General features: G+C 38.8%; 10 protein-coding genes across 10 annotated transcripts; 7 read left to right on the forward strand and 3 right to left on the reverse strand. All coding sequences in view use genetic code 12, as the record gives it.

The window, feature by feature from the left end:
* Positions 1–501: 501 nt before the first annotated feature.
* On the forward strand, positions 502–2,252 carry SPAPADRAFT_58252 (uncharacterized protein; the record flags this gene model as incomplete). Its single annotated transcript, XM_007372461.1, has 1 exon — positions 502–2,252. A coding segment is annotated over one exon (1,501 nt), but the record flags the coding sequence as incomplete, so codon positions are not given.
* Positions 2,176–3,434, forward strand: SPAPADRAFT_58265 (uncharacterized protein; the record flags this gene model as incomplete). Its single annotated transcript, XM_007372462.1, has 1 exon — positions 2,176–3,434. The coding sequence occupies one exon, from the start codon at positions 2,239–2,241 to the stop codon at positions 3,001–3,003; it is 765 nt and encodes a 254-aa protein (XP_007372524.1).
* DPM3 (Dpm3p) lies at positions 3,136–3,414 on the reverse strand (the record flags this gene model as incomplete). The annotated part of the gene is made up of 1 exon (XM_007372463.1): positions 3,136–3,414. The coding sequence occupies one exon, from the start codon at positions 3,412–3,414 to the stop codon at positions 3,136–3,138; it is 279 nt and encodes a 92-aa protein (XP_007372525.1).
* Positions 3,435–3,571: 137 nt separating the features above from the next.
* Positions 3,572–5,314, reverse strand: SPAPADRAFT_48158 (transcription factor TFIIIC subunit; the record flags this gene model as incomplete). The annotated part of the gene is made up of 1 exon (XM_007372464.1): positions 3,572–5,314. One exon carries the CDS (start codon positions 5,312–5,314, stop codon positions 3,572–3,574), a length of 1,743 nt encoding a protein of 580 aa, XP_007372526.1.
* A 965-nt stretch (positions 5,315–6,279) lies between these two features.
* On the forward strand, positions 6,280–7,858 carry MDH1-1 (malate dehydrogenase; the record flags this gene model as incomplete). The annotated part of the gene is made up of 1 exon (XM_007372465.1): positions 6,280–7,858. One exon carries the CDS (start codon positions 6,327–6,329, stop codon positions 7,323–7,325), a length of 999 nt encoding a protein of 332 aa, XP_007372527.1.
* A 628-nt stretch (positions 7,859–8,486) lies between these two features.
* CAT1 (catalase A) lies at positions 8,487–10,107 on the forward strand (the record flags this gene model as incomplete). The annotated part of the gene is made up of 1 exon (XM_007372466.1): positions 8,487–10,107. The coding sequence occupies one exon, from the start codon at positions 8,552–8,554 to the stop codon at positions 10,010–10,012; it is 1,461 nt and encodes a 486-aa protein (XP_007372528.1).
* Positions 10,108–11,766: 1,659 nt separating this feature from the next.
* Positions 11,767–12,598, forward strand: SPAPADRAFT_58281 (uncharacterized protein; the record flags this gene model as incomplete). The annotated part of the gene is made up of 1 exon (XM_007372467.1): positions 11,767–12,598. The coding sequence occupies one exon, from the start codon at positions 11,918–11,920 to the stop codon at positions 12,476–12,478; it is 561 nt and encodes a 186-aa protein (XP_007372529.1).
* A 43-nt stretch (positions 12,599–12,641) lies between these two features.
* SPAPADRAFT_69449 (uncharacterized protein) lies at positions 12,642–16,424 on the forward strand (the record flags this gene model as incomplete). Its single annotated transcript, XM_007372468.1, has 2 exons — positions 12,642–15,033; positions 16,395–16,424. The coding sequence occupies 2 exons, from the start codon at positions 13,825–13,827 to the stop codon at positions 16,422–16,424; spliced, it is 1,239 nt and encodes a 412-aa protein (XP_007372530.1).
* Positions 12,654–13,676, forward strand: SPAPADRAFT_130955 (uncharacterized protein; the record flags this gene model as incomplete). Its single annotated transcript, XM_007372469.1, has 1 exon — positions 12,654–13,676. The coding sequence occupies one exon, from the start codon at positions 12,654–12,656 to the stop codon at positions 13,674–13,676; it is 1,023 nt and encodes a 340-aa protein (XP_007372531.1).
* Positions 16,425–16,462: 38 nt separating the features above from the next.
* Positions 16,463–19,709, reverse strand: PSP1 (Psp1p; the record flags this gene model as incomplete). The annotated part of the gene is made up of 2 exons (XM_007372470.1): positions 16,463–18,663; positions 18,901–19,709. The coding sequence occupies 2 exons, from the start codon at positions 19,565–19,567 to the stop codon at positions 17,297–17,299; spliced, it is 2,034 nt and encodes a 677-aa protein (XP_007372532.1).
* Positions 19,710–19,732: the final 23 nt, after the last annotated feature.

Genomic DNA, 19,732 nt, shown 5'->3' on the forward strand with positions numbered 1-19,732 from the left:
TATTCCAAAAGTTGAATGATCAAGGAGAATCCAAGGATACCAAATCGTTCGATATGTATGCCTACCTTGCTTACTATATCCCTATTCTTAACTGGCTACCAAAGTATCAACCAAGAACGCATTTGCTTGGAGATACATTAGCTGGATTATCATTAGCATCGTTTCAAATACCTTTGGTTATGTCCATTGCAACTACGTTGGCACATTTACCACCAATAAGTGGGCTCTATGCCATGATCATTGGTTCTAGTATATATGCCATCTTGGGATCAGTGCCTATTCTAATTGTTGGTCCATCTCCATCCACAGGTATCATATATGGACAAGCAATAGATGTAATAATGCATGAGTCCAAGTTTCTGGAATTGACGAATTTGGAAGTATCTTCCATATTAACATTTGGTTTAAGTGGAGTGCTTCTTGCCTGTGGGATAGCAAGAATGGGATATTTGGATAACGTCCTTAGTCGGGCATTACTTAAGGGATTCATAGCTGCCATGGGGCTTATTATGATTATCAATCAATTGAGTACAGAATTAGGATTGCAAGAATTGTCATTGACACAACCACACCTTACCACCATTGATAAACTTATGTTTATTGTTAGGTTTTATGATCAGGCACATATGTTGACGTTCAAGATTTCGGCTTATGTATTGGGAGTAGTGTTATGTGTGAGATTTATTAAAGGAATATTAATCAATAAGCTTAATAGGAAACTGGCTGTTTATTTTCCGGAATTGTTATTGATGGTGATTGTGGCTACTTTCCTCTGCTACCAGTACAATTGGGCTAGTGAAGGAGGTGTCAAAATTGTTGGGAATATTAAACGTAGTTCATCGACTTTTCACTTGGAGAATCCATTCCGATTACTCAAAGTTTACAAGCATACTTTCTCAACAGCATTTCTCTGTACCATCTTGGGATATTTTGATTCAACGACAGCGGTGAAGGCATTAGGTGCCAAGTACAACTTCAATGTCAGTTCGAATAGAGAATTGGTGGCATTAGGTGTGACTAACTTTGTCATTGGGTTGTTTAGTGGATTACCTTCGTTCGGCGCATTGGGAAGATCTAAAATCAACATATTAGCAGGAGCAAAAACGCCCATGGCTGGGATAATAATGAGTGTGGTTAGTATCTTTGTTGCAGTGTATTTATTGCCATATTTGTACTACCTTCCTGAATGTGTGTTATCGTTGACTACTACAATTGTTGGGTTGACTGTTCTTCAGGAAGTCCCTTCTGATTTGCGATTCTTCTTCAAGATTAGAGGATACGATGAGATAGTTACATTTTTTATGATTTGTGGTGTTACTATAATCTGGAGCGCAGAAGCTGGTGTCAGTTTGGGTGTGCTTGTTGCTGTAGCACGTGTAATTAAACATAGCACCAGGTCGCGAATTCAAGTATTGGGAAGAATCCCCCATACCACTGTTTTCAGAGATGCGGATATGTTAATCGAGGAAAGTTTTGCTTCGTTTCAAGGACAGAGTGATGGATATGACGTCGAGGAAGAGGATGTGTTGGCGATGAATTACAGTCAAAGAGATAAACTTTCTAGTTTGATTGCTGAGATTGAAGAAATTGAAGGGGTATTGCTCATTAAGATTCCTGAACCATTAAATTTTGCCAATGTTGGCGATGTGAAAAATAAGTTGGTAAGAATTGAAAGATACGGTTCGTTGCTTGTACATCCTTCGCAACCCACAAGACGTGATTTGCAATCGATAAAATATATTATATTTGATTGTAAAGGTATGACTGAGATCGATGCCTCGGCTACTCAAGTGTTGTATGAAACACTTCGGAGGTATATTTGTGATGAAAAGATTACTGTTTTCTTTGCCCGAATTCCTACCGGTAAGCACTGTCGTGATAAGTTGAAAAAGTCGGGTATTGTAAACCTTGTTAACAAGTCATATAAGAGATTTGCAAATAGTAATCGAAGTATGTCGAGTACAGATTTGACATTGACGGCTGTTGGGTTAGGTGATGGTTTCTTTTTAAGTATCGATGAAGCTTTAAAGACCATTGGTGTTCACAATGTGTAACTTTTGCTAGTCACTTTTAGATTACGGTCTTGTGGGGTTCAACATTTCTTTTTTTCTCGCATTGGCCAATAGATGAAAATTGCGGTGCAATGACCAAACTTTCTGCGAATGATAAGAAACTGGAATTTCCCAAAGCTTCAACTAAACTTTATAGATTCATAGTTTACATTCGAAGTAGAACAATATGAGTGTCGGGTTAAGACCAGCAAAACGTGCTGTTGCAGCAGCGGCAGCGCAAGCACCATCGTTCAGAGCCAGCAACCACAGATATGCCTTCTATGATCTAATATTGCGGACCTCGTCTCATCCTACCCATCCAATAGAAGCCAGTTTAATGACCAGCAATGAACTCGCCAGATTGAAAGCCCGAACTAAAACCACATTTGAAGGAAATTACTACATAGACCCTTCGCTTACCCCGGAACAACGTATTGCCAAGGTGTTTGGTGGCAGAATCAAAGGTGAAGGTCGTGAGTCCTCGAGTAGAATTACCCGTGGTGAACCGAAAGTGATTGCTGGTGTGACTGTTCCTGCCAAACCAGACGAACCAGACAATTGTTGCATGAGTGGGTGTATAAACTGTGTGTGGGAATTGTTTGATGAAGACATTAAAGATTGGAACGAAAAGAGGAAACGTGCAGCTAAGCTCTTGGTCAAGCAAGGCGGGAGATGGCCTGAGGATTTTGACGCACCATTGAAATATTTAGGAAAGGAAAACTTGCCTGTTTCGTTACTTAATAAACCGTCATTGTATGAAGCAAAGCAGAAGGCACTTGCCTCAAGTGATGAAGAAGAAAGTTGGGGTAATGTCCCTGTGGCTATGAGAGTATTTGCAGAAGTTGAAAAGAAACTCAAGGCAAAGAAATTGGCTAGAATAAGTCACAGTGAACCCACTTTGCAACCTCAGGAATCCAAACAGAGTCAAGCATCTTCTTCTTCTGCAGTATAGCCAAGCCACTTCAGAATAGTGTTATTTATTAACAGTTCCATTGTATAAGTTATTTTCCCTTTTAGATCTACACGTTTGGTGCTTTATCGTATTTATAGAAAATATATATTATCACCTATACACATTAATCTTCTAATCCAATTCAATTCCCTTGGATTTGTAAAATTGTTTGGCTTCATCAATTTGTCCCACCAATTCCTTATACTTGTCTTCCTTGTCTTTAAATGTAACTATACCCCATCCTAAAGTGGCCAAAGCATACGAACCAAATGTAACTAACCCCCAGAAGGGTAAGTATGGAAGAATTTCATCATGGACCTTTTGAGGAAGTGGGAAAATACCAACGTACAGAGCAAAGTAAATTGCTACTAAGGTGTATAAGGTCAATGCAGCGTCGGTGGCTTTGGTCATGGCTGTTGTTGCTGTTGTCTGATGAATTAGGTGACGTGACTGCTGGTAAAATTTGATCCTTTTTGTTCTACGTGTTTTGTTCCGACAGAATATCCCAGACAGACAAAAAAAATATATATATGTGCGGCTTATTTTTTAACTATACAAAATATTACGACTAATTTTCTATAGAGTCCTGTTTGATAAAGCCAACCAATCTGCTTAACTTACTTGAAGCATCTTCCGTTAATTCGTCTAGCCTGTTCATTACACTTCTTTCATCAACAGTATCTGTTCCATTGGTTTCTTCTTCTTCTGCCTCTGCTTCTGCCTCAATATCTTCGTCATCTCCCTCCACTTCTTCCTCGTCTCCGGCTTCGTCGCCATCTGCCTCAGGTTCAGCCAGACCACCCAATTCCTCTACTATATAATCAGTGTTTATTATCTTGTAAATCTTATTTTGATCAATTGGTTCATCCTTGACCATTCGGTTCAACTTGTAACGGACTATTCTTCGAAGAACCTCCATACTTTGTCGATTAAGCCACCCATCTTGGAAATCACAATGTTCGCGAAGAAAATCGTTACCCATGTGTTTCACATGATCTTCAATAATTGTAGTGATATCCAAATCCAAGATATCACCAAGTTGGAATGTCACGGTGGAAGGCAATGTAACCCCATTGAAGAATAGCAGTTCACTGACTTCAACTTCATTGGCTTCGTCTATATTCCCTGCCCGTCTATTGGCTTCAAGAATGGTTCTAGGAACTATTCGTTGACTGCCAGTCTTGTTGGCCATGAACGTGGTGAATTTCAATCCTGGGATTCTGAAATATTCACTTTGGTATATCCAAAAGCTAGGATCATTTTTGGGATCAACTCCTAATTTAATATTGGCAAATCTCCACGGACCACTCTTGTAAATGTACGATACATAAGGCAAGGCTTGTTTGAGTGTTCTTCTAAACTTATCAGGAATAATATCCTCCAATTGTTTCCTTAACCAAATTGGCTTTATTTTGAATATCCTTTTAACCCACTTGATACATTCCAACAAAACAGCATCAGGACTGTTCACGGCCAATTTCTTTTTCGTTAGTTTCTTGTAATTTTCCTGTAATTCAGAAGCAGGATGACGAGGTATGTCACCGGTGTGATAGTCAAGCATAATTGTGTATAGCTTCATCGTACTTCTATTAGGCACCACTTTAATCTCTCCACTCTTGACATCCTTGATTGCAGTAGTCAATGGGTTCTTCTGATACCTGTAATCGAATGGGAATCTAATAGGAGAAAGAACAGGAGGTGGAATAAATCCATGCTCGGTATTCTTGAAGTAATTCTCGTCTTTGAAATCATCAAGACCTACGAAGTTCTTGTGGCTTTGCAAATACTTGTCCATTGTATCAAAATTCTTTCCGTTAAGAATAGCACTACTGAATTCTTGAATTATGGGATTATTCTTGGTAGACACTTGAAAATCGGCAATTGACTTGAACAGATAGTTTCGATCGACAATAGCCACGGGCTGGATATTAGCTCTGGTGGTCTCTTTATTCTGCTTATTTCTCTCAAGTAACTCTCGAATAGGGTATTTACTGGGGTTGTCATGGAAATCAGGAGGTAAGCTCTTCTTAGGGATGGACATCTTCAACAATACTCGCTCTTGGGTACCAATCAGCGATTGTATAGGGTGATGGAATGGATCGTTACGTAATCGTAACTCCAACGTATTCTCAAGCGCAAGATTGAATCGGTTGGGGTTGGATTGGGCATTTATTGCAGTTGCGATTCGGTCCTTGCCTCCAAGCATGGCAATTGCTCGATCTGGATTCTTAACATTCAAGGGTAATTCGATGGATGTCACATGGGGTATATCCATGGAATGTTTTTCTGCTAACTTCCTGGGCTCTGACATGGTTGATAACTAATACGGTAAACCATATTTTTGTTTTGGTTAACAAAAAAAAACAAAGAGCTTATATCATCACAGTGCTACCAGATGCGAAATTAGGCAAGATTAAATTGGTGGACCTCTATGGGGAATTGACATATTAGATACAAACCATCTAGAGCCTAGATACCTTGTAATTGACAAGGTAGGCGAGGTAGTCAATTTGAATTTAAGAATCTGGATGCAATGTTTTGTCAAATATTTTTGCAGAACTATCTCCCAAATGATGTTGAAGTCATCTGAGACAAGACGGGAAACACGAAGGTCGTCCTCTCAACTGACCTGGCAGGAACACATAGCGATACATTTACGTTTTACTTCAATCGGGAAGTTGACGTTTTTATCCCGGTAAATAACTTCCGATGGCCCATTTCTACAACTTCTTACACTAACTCAATGCAACTCCAACATGACCAAACAAACCCCGGCATTAAATCAAGTGAAAATCAACTGAATCCAGCCGTATCCAGGATCAGATAAACTCAGTCGAATCCGAGGCATTTTATCTTAAAGTGGAACCGACCGGTTGTAATTTGATTTCGGAATATGAGTACATGTCACGTGGAAAAGATCTCTTCGGATAAATTGGAGTTCAAGTCCAGAAAGAAAGCGAGATCTGTCGGATGAACCGGGACAAGAGTGATACAACTAACCACTCAATTGCAATCAATTGATCTATCAGTACATGGTAATACAGACATACCGAGTCAATTGGATGTCATCTGGTACCTGTGTGCTCAACAATTGAAGGAGAATTTCAATTGGCGCGGATAGTGCAGGGGGGAATTCTTGAATTTGATTGGTCCTTGTGCGCATAAGCCCGAAAAAAATTCACAAATCTGGAGAGAAGCGCGGTGAAAAAAAGGGTGGTCAAAACTCCGTTGTATAAAACAGAATAAGAATCCTTTACGTCGATTTTTTTTTATTTCAATTGTGTGTTCTTTTCTTATAACAACAACAACATAATAGAAAAAAAATGCTTTCCAAAGTTGCTGCTAGATCCTTCTCCTCTTCTGCTTCTGCTGCCTACAAGGTCGCTGTCTTAGGTGCCGGTGGTGGTATTGGTCAACCATTGTCCTTATTGATGAAGTTGAACCACAAGGTCACTGACTTGGCTCTTTACGATATTAGAGGTGCTCCAGGTGTTGCCGCCGATGTTTCCCACATCCCAACCAACTCCACCGTCAAGGGTTACAACCCAGACCAATTGCAAGAAGCCTTAACCGGTGCTGATGTTATCATTGTCCCAGCTGGTGTCCCAAGAAAGCCAGGTATGACCAGAGATGACTTGTTCAACACCAACGCCTCAATTGTCAGAGACTTGGCCAAGGCTGCTGCTGACTACGCTCCAAAGGCTGCTTTGTTGATTATCTCTAACCCAGTCAACTCTACTGTCCCAATTGTTGCTGAAGTTTACAAGTCCAAGGGTGTCTACGACCCAAAGAAGTTGTTTGGTGTCACCACTTTGGATGTCTTGAGAGCTTCTAGATTCGTTTCCGAAGTTGCTGGTACTAACCCAGTTAACGAAAAGGTTACTGTTGTCGGTGGTCACTCTGGTATTACCATTATTCCATTATTATCCCAAACCAACCACAAGGACTTGGATGCTGAAACCAGAGATGCTTTAGTCCACAGAATCCAATTCGGTGGTGACGAAGTTGTCAAGGCTAAGGATGGTGCTGGTTCTGCCACTTTATCCATGGCTCAAGCTGGTGCTAGATTTGCTGGTGCCGTCTTGGATGGTTTAGCTGGTGAAAAGGACGTCATTGAACCAACCTTTGTTGACTCTCCATTATTCAAGAGTGAAGGTGTTGAATTCTTCTCTTCCAAGGTTACCTTGGGTGTTGAAGGTGTCAAGACTGTCCACCCATTAGGTCAATTATCTGAATACGAAGAAGAATTGGTCAAGACCGCCAAGGAAACTTTGATCGGTAACATCAAGAAGGGTGTTGACTTTGTTGCTCAAAACCCATAAACGAGAAAATGAACATGTGTATTTAGTTTTTCAACGTATATATCTACATAAATATTTCTACGAAGAGCGACAAAGTGTAAGTTGTAAATATTCATTCTAGATCAACAAATAATGGAAAACGTGGAAAATTTCACATCCGCGGAAGTTTGGATGTTTTCGGATATTGTCCGCTGTGGGGTGAAATTCTGACACCTTGGCGGGGCAGGCACAATGCCGCTGTTCTTAGCCTTATACAATTGAACAAAAAAAAATACAGGTTTGATACAGAGAGTTACCAGGTAACCAGCACTTACTAGGCTTAGTATTGACTGAGGGGAATTTGGTGAATACTAGATTTAAACTACATTCACTTCAAATTTTCAAACCCCACAATCTCTTCCTCGACCAAAGCAAAACTATAAATTTATTCTTAATTGGGATAATTAAGAAGTAAGCGTAACCGACTTATTTTGAGCCCTGTGAGGCAAATATCGGTTCGATGGGTTTTTCGTTCCGAGGAATTAGGTGATTTTTCTTTTTTTGTTTTTCCTTTTGCATCTGACATAGCAATCTTCAACGGACGATTTTTTTTTAGTGCGCATCTGACATTTGTAATTAATAGCCAATCGAGCCCCACGAATTAGTAACGACAAAATATTCTAGATTCCGTGATCAAGTCATCACATCAAGATAAAAACAATACACAATACCAATGGTTTATGACCTGGTCATAAGTTTTCATCGCAAGGATACAATTGTGGAATCCTCTAATAGGTTGATTATTTTGAGCATCGCTAAATGCAAATCTCGATTGATCTACGCTTACGTAACAAATTGTGTAATCGTGATATAAGGTTGTAATATCTGGGGTCAATCATACAGTAATCTTGTAGTCTCGGAGATATCGCGCTAGCTATATAAAAGTAAACCTACAGTAGATATTGAAGCACAATGCAATTGTGGTTATATACACAAAAAAAGATGGAATGTTCGAGTCTGGATCTTTTTAGTTATTGATAATCACGTTTATTGTTTCTTATCCCCGCCCTCCCCGGCTCACGTTTTTTTTTTTTACAACCAGGGGATAACCAGAATTTCCAAATTTCACCAACTAGTATAAATAGAGGGGCGTTATTCCTACTTTTTTATACCTTATACATTTGTTTCTCTTTTTCTGTTTCCTTTTTCATCAAGAGTCTTCGACTTATTTTTTTTTTAATATCAATTGAATTTACACACAAACTACAATGGCTCCAGTCTACACTAACTCTAACGGTTGTCCAATTCCAGGTGACCCATTCGCTACTCAAAGAATTGGTAAACACGGTCCTCTCTTATTGCAAGATTTCAACTTGATTGACTCCCTTGCTCACTTTGACAGAGAAAGAATCCCAGAACGTGTTGTCCATGCTAAGGGTTCCGGTGCTTATGGTGTCTTTGAAGTCACTGATGATATCAGTGACATTTGTGGATCCGCCTTTTTGGATACTGTTGGTAAGAAGACCAAGATCTTTACTAGATTCTCCACTGTTGGTGGTGAATCTGGTTCTGCTGATTCTGCTAGAGACCCAAGAGGTTTTGCTACTAAGTTCTATACTGAAGAAGGTAACTTGGATCTTGTTTACAACAACACCCCAGTCTTCTTTATTAGAGACCCATCAAAGTTCCCTCACTTTATCCACACCCAAAAGAGAAACCCAGAAACCCACTTGAAGGATGCTGATATGTTCTGGGACTACTTGACCACTAACCAAGAGTCTATTCATCAAGTTATGATTTTGTTTAGTGACAGAGGAACCCCAGCTTCTTACCGTGAAATGAATGGTTACTCCGGTCACACTTACAAGTGGTCTAACAAGAAGGGTGAATGGCACTATGTTCAAGTTCATATGATTAGTGACCAAGGTGTCAAGACTTTGAACAATGAAGAAGCTGGTCAATTAGCTGGTTCCAACCCAGACTTTGCTCAAGAAGATTTATTCAAGAACATTGCTGCTGGTAACAACCCATCCTGGACCTTGTATGTTCAAACCATGACTCAAGAACAAGCCAAGAATGCTCCATTCTCTGTGTTTGACTTAACCAAGGTTTGGCCACATGCTGACTACCCATTAAGAAGATTTGGTAAGATGACTCTTAATGAAAACCCAAAGAATTATTTCGCTGAAGTTGAACAAGCTGCTTTCTCACCAGCCCACACCGTTCCATTCATGGAACCATCTGCTGACCCAGTGTTGCAATCCCGTTTGTTCTCCTACTCTGACACTCACAGACACAGATTGGGTACCAACTACACTCAAATCCCAGTTAACTGTCCAGTTACCGGTGCTGTTTTCAACCCACACATGCGTGATGGTGCCATGAATGTCAATGGTAACCTTGGTGCTCATCCAAACTACATGGCTTCAGACAAGCCAATTGAATTTAAGCAATTTTCTTTACAAGAAGAACAAGAAGTTTGGGAAGGTGCCGCTTGCCCATTCCACTGGAAGTACACTGATGATGATTTCAAGCAACCAGCTGCTTTGTGGAATGTCTTGAAGAGATATCCTAACCAACAAGAACACTTGGCTCACAATGTTGCCGTCCATGCTTGTAATGCCAGACCAGAAATCCAAGACAGAGTTGTTGAATATTTCAGCAAGGTTTCTACAGATTTAGGTGACAGAATCAAGAAAGAACTCTTGGAATTGAGCCCAAGAAAGTAAGGAAATTGTTTTTATGTTAATGTTGTATAGGAGTTTTATTTAAATAAGATGTTTTTAACTATGGCTGTTTGTCTTTATAGCATTGTTCATGAAGTAATTTGATTACGTGTAGATCAATCCTCGGCTTCACAAATTGATTGCGGGGCTGATATTATTTTTTTTTTCTTTTTGTGGATGATAATTATTTTCCGGACTTTTCCATTTAAGGTTCTTAGCGGTTAAGCAATGCCATGAAGAGATCCGCTAGATATTAATAATATTGCCACTATAATAGGTCTATTTTCTACGATATAATTTCCTGCTACGATGCAGTTATATTAAAAATATTATGCATATATTAAGCGCCATAAATAGAATATATCATTAAACCCAAATCATCACCAGCACCATCAAATTTTGTATACCATCACCAAATAACCCCTCTCATTATAACTTGGTAGTGTTGCATGATGCACAAGTGCATCCGGAACCACATTTACAAGAGCTTCCACAGCAATTTCCCTTCTTGGATGATGAAGATAAACTAACTGGAGTGTTAGCGGTAGTAGAAGTAGTGTTGTTGTTGTTGTTGCCGCACATCGTTATCTAAAATAGTTTGTTGAATATGATAAGTTAGACTTTTCAATAAAAGTATAGTTCGGGACTTTGTTTGTGGATTGAGTAAAGAAAGTGATACAAATTAATTAATTTATATATTTGTGGTTTTTGAAAAATTAGTATGCCTTGAACAAAAAGATAAGCGGATTCACTTGCCTATTTGGGAATGCAGAAACGCGCACACGTGATTTATATTTTGTGTGAATCTGAATCTTCACTAAAAGCGCAAGCGGCTTGTATGAAAATGCGTTCTTAAATTTGCTCAATTTTCTACATGGGAAGTTTGAGCATAAAAGAGATGGCATCCATTTTGAATTGCACTGGTGCAATGAATGATCTAATGCTAACCTAACAAAATTTGGTGGATCCATTTTTTTGACTCTGACGAGCCGGATTGCTGTAGTAATGAAAAAGCTATACAGGCACTGGTTAGGGCAAGCTTGCATCCTAACGCGTGTAGAGCTACCAATTGCGCGATTCGAATTTAACCGCAGTTGATTTGGATCGGCCCCTTTCAATAGCCGACTGGATTTTATTGAAATATAGTAAATGGTTCTCAAATGTCAATATTTCACCACTGCTAATGATATCTGATCTAGACGTTTCATGCGGAAATGGCGAAGCGAGTTCTTATGAGAGTCAAATCCCCTCCCAAGAGCGCTGCCGTCGTTTAGATTATAAAGTTTACTTGGGCAGTGTGAGCAAGCTCTTTGACGGTCTCTTCACCGGCTGTCGCTATTGACATATGGTTGACCGTTCTACTTACATTATTTTCGTGCATTAACCTTTTTTTGCCAAACGTTGCTCTAAAAACGAGACACAGATCTAAATCGCTTTGTTCTAGAAAAGCAATACTAGGTTGAGGCTGTAAGAGCATTTCGTTCTGATACTTTGCAAGCCAGCGCTATTGACGTCATCCCGGAGCTAACATACATTCTTTTGTGTGAATGTCTCATGTTGCAGTACACGAAAAAAAAAAAGCGCTGCGAAATTTAATCGAGGCGGTGCACACGATCTTAAACTTGCTACAGCATTAGCAGTGTTCTATTTTTGGATTAATTGTTGGGCGACGTTATCCAGGGGTGAAATCTGATCTTGACATTTTCGCTAGAAACATTCTTCCCGATCGTGTCTGGCTATTTTCCGGTTTTAGCAATAGATCTCGAAAGTAACAGACGAGTATGGCAAACGTCCTAGCCATGCTGTCAATATAAATAACCATTCATTTTCCTGGTTTTCCCTGAGAAGAATTGATTTCAGAATTCATCTTTAAACTAATTTATCTAATAATAGTAAATAATAATTAAAATGCCAGGAAATCACATGCTTATTGCTAGAGAAGAATCAGATATGATGTCTCAAATGACTGGTATGGTGCCAACTATGACATCTGGAATGATGCCTGGATTGGAAACATCCGGTGGTGACAGTATGATGATGAGCGACACCATGATGAAGAGTGACATGACGAGTGACATGATGAGCGACATGATGAGCGACACCATGATGAAGAGTGACATGATGAGCGAAAGTATGACGATGAGCGACACTGTGGTGATGAGCAACCCCATGATGAAGAGTGATATGTCATCTATGGGCGGTAACGGTACTAGAATTGGTGGTGGCCCTCCAGGTGGTCCTGGTAGAACAGCAACCAGGTCTCTTCCAGGAGCAGGATCAGGAACTGGTGATGACGATATGATGATGACTTCCTCCCCTGACGGTGATTCTTCCGCTTCTGATTCTTCAGAAAGTGGTGGTGCTACTACATCCACTGGGAACGGAGCTGGCGCTGTTGCTGCTAATTGGAAGAAGTCAGCTGGTGTTGCTTCTATTGTTGGTCTTTCTTTTATTTTAAGTTTGTTGTAAGTTATAACTAATTTTATATACATTAGAATATGATTTGAGTTTTCCATAAATAGGTTACAAAAAGTATAACAATTTTTGCAGCTAGTAAAATATTTTGTAAGGTTCTTTTCTACAGATCTGAAAAAAAAAAATAAAATAATTGTAAATATCGGATTACTTCTACATTCAAGTCATCATGTCTCCAACACAACCAACAAATGAACTCACTAAGGTAGATCCGATGTCCAAACCAGCCAGACTTCAAGTGGATCCCGCAACCATTCCTGATTCAGACAAACCACCCCAGCTGGGAACCACATTCAACATCTGGTTTCTCAAGTGGTCAGGAGGAGACTCAAGCACACGGTCTTTCACCCAACTGAAATTCAAAGTTAACATCAAACGAGACTCGGGATATACCAAAGCACAAACTAGATCACCCATCTGTCTCTTCTTTGCCCGTGGCTGTTGTTATCGTGGCAAATCGTGTCCATATTTCCATCGATTGCCGTTACCTACTGATTATACTCCTACTACCCAAGACTGCTTCGGTCGTGACAAAACAGCCGAATATCGAGACGATATGGATGGAGTAGGATCTTTCAATAAAGTAAATCGTACGTTGTATGTAGGTGGATTGTACATCAAGCCAGGAATCGAAGAAGTGATTACGAAATTCTTTCTGGAATTTGGTGACATTGAAAAGATTAAAGTGATACATAATAAATCGTGTGCTTTTATAACTATGAGATATGAGAGTTCAGCACAGTTCGCTAAGGAGGCAATGCAAAACCAATCATTGGGTGGCCAGGAAGTGTTGTATGTACGATGGGCCAATGAAGACCCAAACCCAGAAGCACAAAGACACGAGAAGAGGAGGTTAGAAGAATTAGCCCTCGAAACTGTTAGGAATTTGTTAAATTCGACAACAGATCAAGATAGCAACCCAACCAAAAGAACTAAAACTGTCACAGTGGAAGAACCACAAGAAGAAGTAGTCGGAGTTGAACCATCAATAAAAACAATTGAGGCTCTGGAAGTACCTTCCAATGAACTGAAACCGATATTGAGCAACTCCACTTTAAAAAAAGTGGCGAAAATTCGCAATACTCTAACAGTACATAAAGAGATAAAGTCCACAAACGAGAACTTATCAACTGTGTTAGGAGGTTACTCAAGTGACGAAGATGATGAGGAAGAACAAGATGGTGACAAATAAAGAGGTAGTGCCCGCAATTCAAAAACTACTGTGCGGCTTAAATTTGGGGTAGTTACTGAGATAACATGATTTTTCAGTCGAAGTCATCCCCCTTTTACTTATTATAAATACTTGCATTATTAGATTATGTACTAGAATAAATACTGCCATGACTATCGTAAGAGAAGTTAAACCCTCAGATGATGCCAAACCATCTAATGTAGTGTCGTATTATACTCCAGAACAACCAATTCCAGCAGGAACATTCATCCCTCCCGAGGATAACCCTAACCAACAACCACCAGGTCTATTCAAGCCAATTCAGATAGGCAACATGACAATTCAGAATAGAGTAGGTGTATCACCAATGTGTATATTTTCCGCTGATTCTCAATTCGAAGCTACTCCATTTCACTTGGTCCATTATGGATCAATTGCGGTTCGAGGACCAGGAATCGTAATTGTGGAAAGTACAGCTGTGTCTCCCGAAGGAGGACTTTCCCCTCATGATTTGGGATTATGGAACGATAACCAGGCCGAGAAGTTACGACCAATCGTAGATTTCATTCATTCCCAATCCCAGAAATGTGCCATTCAGTTGTGTCATGCGGGGAGAAAGGCAAGTGGACAACCATTATTCTTGCATCTAGAGCAATTGGCCGACGAGTCAGTAGGTGGTTGGCCAGAGAGTGTTGTAGGTCCATCGCCCATTGAATTCAGACCAAATGGTAATTTAGTCAGACCTCGTGAATTAACCACCAGTGAAATAAAGCGAATTGTTCAAGATTTTGGGAAAGCAGCTAAAAGAGCAGTTGATATTGGGTTTGATGCTGTAGAAATTCATGGTGCTCATGGGTATCTAATAAATCAATTTTGCAGTGAGCTTCTGAATCAGCGTACTGATGAATATGGGGGAAGTTTTGAAAATCGAATTCGATTTGCCCTTGAAGTGATAGACGAAGTCAAGAAACTGATTAACAATGAGTCCATTCCAATCTTTTTGAGTGTTTGTGCTTCAGATAATAGTTTAGATAAAAAGGGGTGGGTAGTGGAAGACACAATGAAGTTGGTAGATCATGTTATTGGACATGGGGTTCAGTTGTTGGATATTTCCTCTGGAGGTAATTGCTACAATCTGATATCTCGCTCTCGATTGAACGACGACCATACATTACCTCCCCATGTTGAAATTGCAAGGAAAGTTAAAAGGCACGTTGGAAATAAAGCTGTTGTAGCTTGTGTGGGTAAACTAGAAAGGGATCCAGTATTCACCAATAAATGCATAGAGGATGGCGATTTTGATCTTGCACTCATTGGAACACCATTCTTAAAAAATCCAGGAACTGTTTGGAACATAGCTGATCAGTTGGGTGTCAGAGTTAGCCAATGCTTGCAATATGATTGGGGATTTCATCCAAATTTGGCACAACTCGATGAGTTAACAAAGTAATAAGGTTAGTCTCTAACTGTTTGAGACTTGTAGCTGTATAACCAATCTGGTAATCTTTTGCCTCGTTTAATCAAAAACTTTTTCAATGGAATAAAAACATCTGAATCCTCCTCTGAAATAAATGTATGAGCAACACCAAAATTACCCATTCTTCCTGTTCTACCTATTCTATGAACGTACTCGTCAAATTTCTTCGTCATTTGGTAGTTAATCACAAGAGTAACATTCGGAATATCAATACCTCTAGCAGCAACATCGGTAGCTATTAAAATACGAGCATGCCCATTACGGAATTCCTCAATTGCCGATTCTCTCATAGCTTGTGATTTAGAACCATGTATAGTTATTGTATCCTTGTATCCCTTCTGAGACAATTCTTGGGCCAATGTTTCACAAACATGTATGTAATTTGCAAATACAATTATCAACGGGTTTGATACTGTTCTCATGTGTTTTCCTACTACTTGTACTAGCTTACCAAATCTAGCTTTATCAAATTCTTTATCTTCGGGTTTAGACAAGTATTCAAACCTTTGATCAATAGTATCTGAAGCATGATCATCCATAGTCCCACCAATGTAAGCATATACTGGATCTTGCAAGTATTCACGAGTTATCTTTTCGATTGAGGGAGAAATAGTAGCAGTAAACATCATGGTATTTCTCTTTGTGATATTGAATAGAGTACCTGCGATGGTATTGCCCAATTGTTCGTTTTTGGGCAATGCTTTAATTATGGTATTCAATTCCTTTTCAAACCCCATATCAATCATACGATCAGCTTCATCCATAATAAAGTTCCAACATTTGGAAAGCCCAATAATATTCCTCTCTAATGAATCCACCAATCTCCCTGGTGTAGCAACCACGATATGAACCAGTCCTGATCCTGATTCAATATCGTTAATTGTTTCCTGGTACGCATGTCCCCCAATGATGCAAACAACATTAAGACCAAGTTTCTTCCCGAACTTCTCGGCAACTGTTGTGGTTTGTTGAGCCAATTCACGTGTTGGTGCAAGTATAAGCCCAAGAGGTTGGTTATAATTATTAGGCTGATGATGTTCGTACTGTAAGTAATTCTTGTCAATCTGAAGAATATAATTGAATAACGGGACGAGAAAAGCTAAGGTCTTACCACTACCTGTGCCTGCAACACCAACAATATCTCGTTTAGACAATGAAATAGGGACTGATACCATTTGAATAGGTGTTGGTTGTGAGAATCCAAATTTATGTACCAAGTCAACTAGTTTTGGTTCAAGCGGGCTTTCATCCCAGCTACGGAGTGGATGCGGTACCGATTTTCCCTTAGTTGAGATATTATTATCCTCGTTGAATATTCTCCAATCTCTTTCCGTCATCAGCTCAAGAGATTTGGTCCAAGGAGATTCATAGCTTGTAATTTCATTGTCAAGTTCTGGCTCATCTTGGTCCTCGTCCTCAAGTAAAAGTGTAAATGAAGATGTGGTGTCTTCTTGATCATCCCAATCAAAATGAAACCTTGAACCTTTCTTGTTATTAGATTTATTTCGACCGACGTCTTGTCTCGAAGGCTCTTCTATATCTTCTTCTTCTTCTTCTTCTTCGTCGACGTAAGTTAATTTCTTTTTGGCTCGTTTGACTGGAACTGTTGTATTCCCTTGGTTCTGTTTATTGGATAACTGTTCTCGTTTAACTTTTGAGATGAATTTCGGAACTTTGAAATCATCATCTTTCAATAGATCCTCGATTGATCTGGGTCGTTTTGACATTGCAGTCTTCTCGTGTCAATTATTAATACGGTTATGATTGAAGTATAAAGCCAGTTCTTCCTGCGGCTGATTTTTTTCTTGTTTGGGTTTTGCGCCGCTCTCGGGCACACAATGACTTGCCATAAAAACGAATGCAAAGTTATAGCCAATACTGTTGTATAAAGTATATATTTTTCATCTACAAAACTATATAAAATCTCAATAAATAAATCATCTTTTAAAATAAGCCATAATAAAGAAGGTTTGTATGTATAACCAAAAACAGTCCAATAATACATATTAGAGTTAAAAAAAAATCAAATAATAAAAATTCAATAATGTCTATCTTTCTCTCTGATAGGGAACATCCCTAATTTTAAATTCGTAGTAATAAAAATTGTCCATAATCCCTCTTTTATAATATCTATCAAACACGACATGGAAAGTAAATTAGAGTCTTATTTAGCGTCGCCAAACGGATCAAAATAAGGCAATACTCGGCTGCGATCAGGCTCAACACAATAAGGTTCGTTGGAAACACCCTGTTGTTGCAGCTGCTGCTGTTGTTGTTGTTTTAGCTGTTGTTTTTGATTTGGTGTTGTTGTAGGTTGTGTTGTTTTCTTATCACTGTTAAATCCATAAAAGTATCCTTCCAATTCATTATTCAAATGCTCAATCAAATTCAATAAATTAATCAGATGGAAATAATTTGGACTAGCCAAATTATCAAACTCGTTAATTGAGAAATTCAAAATTTGTTCATTTGATAAATCATATTCCCGAGGAATTATATCCTCTTCAGAATTCTTTTCTGGCACTTTTTGGTTCTTCTTCATGGTAATATAAGTCTCGGGTTTATCAAATGGTAAAACAGCACAGAGCCAAATTCTTGTTTTATAAATCTTGAATAGTTCTTTAATCAATCCTCGGAAATCAATTCGCTTAAACCCAGCAAAATAATAAAAGATCAACTTCTTCAAATCACTCTGATACTCAACATTAATCAAGGTCAAATTGGATTCCAAGTTAAGCTCCTTGATCTTATTATAGCAAGTGATAAATGCCTTCTTTTCCTCGAGGAATTTCCCACTAATCTTGTGAACCTCAGCGGGAGTGGCAAACCTAAGAACCTGTTTAGTAGGCAAAGTAATTATGAATTCATTATCTTCATTCAGATGAGACGTAATTATGCTAGAAGCATTCAACAAAGTCGAATGGGTTCCACCATTACTCTTACTCACTTGGCCGCGATTTCCAACTTTACCAGCATTGTCTTGAATAGTTAAACTCTTTAAATGTTCAACCTTTTTTAAGAAATTAAATAAAATCGCAAAATCCAAATTAACAAGAGGTTCAACAATCATAACCAAATCTTTACCTCTATCACCATCCAGAATAACCAAATCATTCTTTTGTAAAAGAATGTTAGAATTGTTGGGGTAGGACAACAAATCAAATTTCCCATTCTTATTTATAACAAGACATAAGATCTTATGATTAAACGTCAAATTGTTAAGATTCTTGATAAATGTAACTAATTTAATTATGACTGGATTCATCAATAATGCATTCAATTTGGTCAAGATTTCAGCAGTTATTGCAGGGTCCTGGAAATATTTCATTGTTTTAAGGAAAAGTGATTTCAACCGGTCTGAAGAAGCAATAATGTACTTATCTTTTAATATCAAACCATTCTCTAATCTTATTGGGAAATTATTGGAGCCAGGAGAAAGACTTAGTTTCTGAGTTCCTGGAGATTGTTGTTGTGATTGTTGTTGACCCTGTTGTGATGGCTGCTGCTCCTGCTGTTGTTGAACTTGTTGTGCTTGTTGTGCTTGTTGTGCTTGAGGTTGTGACTGGTTTTGTTTTTGCTGCGTTGGTTGAACTACTGGTTGCATTTGCTGTGGCTGCTGTTGAGATTGTTGATTGGCAGTTTCAGGAATAGGCATAAAACCACTCTGAGGAATATTAGTCATAGGCGAGTGTAGTTGCTGTGGTTGCAGTTGCGGTTGTGGCGGGTGAGGCTGTTGCGGTGAAAAATTATATGAAAAATCCACTAGACTAGGTCTACTAGATTGGAAATTATTGAAATTAGTATTTATATTCATATTGGCAAAATTGTCACTGAATTGATCATATTGAAATTGAGCATTTGGGTTGGAAAATGTATTAACCATAGGAAGTTGATTGGAAAACGAAGGTGTAAAGGACTTATTACTATTGAAAAACTTGGAAGAATTTGCCGTCTTGGGTACTTGTGGAGGTTGATGTTGCAGGTCAAATTCGCCTGGAGATTGTTGTATGGATAAATTAGGTGCGCCAAAGGCTGGGAAGTTAGTATTTCTGGTGAATGATTCAGCAGCATAACTAGGTCTTCTTGAAGATATGTTGTTGACTCCACCTTGTAATTCGCGGGGTAAATTAAATGTGTCTCTTTTTGGTGGGTTTATATTGTCAAAACAATTGTAGTAATTTCGAGCATGTGGAGGGGATAATATGTCGACAGCTTGGGTTTCGTCCAATGTAGATAATCCGTTGAATAGCATGTTGTTGAAGCGTATAGGGTCTTCGTTCGATTTGGACGAATTTGTCGTACCATTACTAGAAACTGTGGTGGTAGATGATATGGTGCTGGGTGGACTGCCTTTTGATGTGTCTTTGGAAGTATTCGACCCTATACTTTTCCGATTGCTTTCTGCATTCAAAAAGTCTGGATAATTCATTTGCATGGGGTCCGTTCTCTTGCAAGGTTTCTTATGAATCCTGTCTTTTTCTATTATTTGTATTATATTATATTGAATATTTCTTTGATAAATTAGTGTTGTTGTTTTATAATTCTATAAGTTAGCTTTAGCAATGACCCATTAAAATATTTTTGTTTGGATAAATAAATA

The sequence above is a fragment of the Spathaspora passalidarum genome (assembly GCF_000223485.1).
Source record: "Spathaspora passalidarum NRRL Y-27907 unplaced genomic scaffold SPAPAscaffold_1, whole genome shotgun sequence".
NCBI lineage: Eukaryota > Fungi > Ascomycota > Pichiomycetes > Serinales > Debaryomycetaceae > Spathaspora > Spathaspora passalidarum.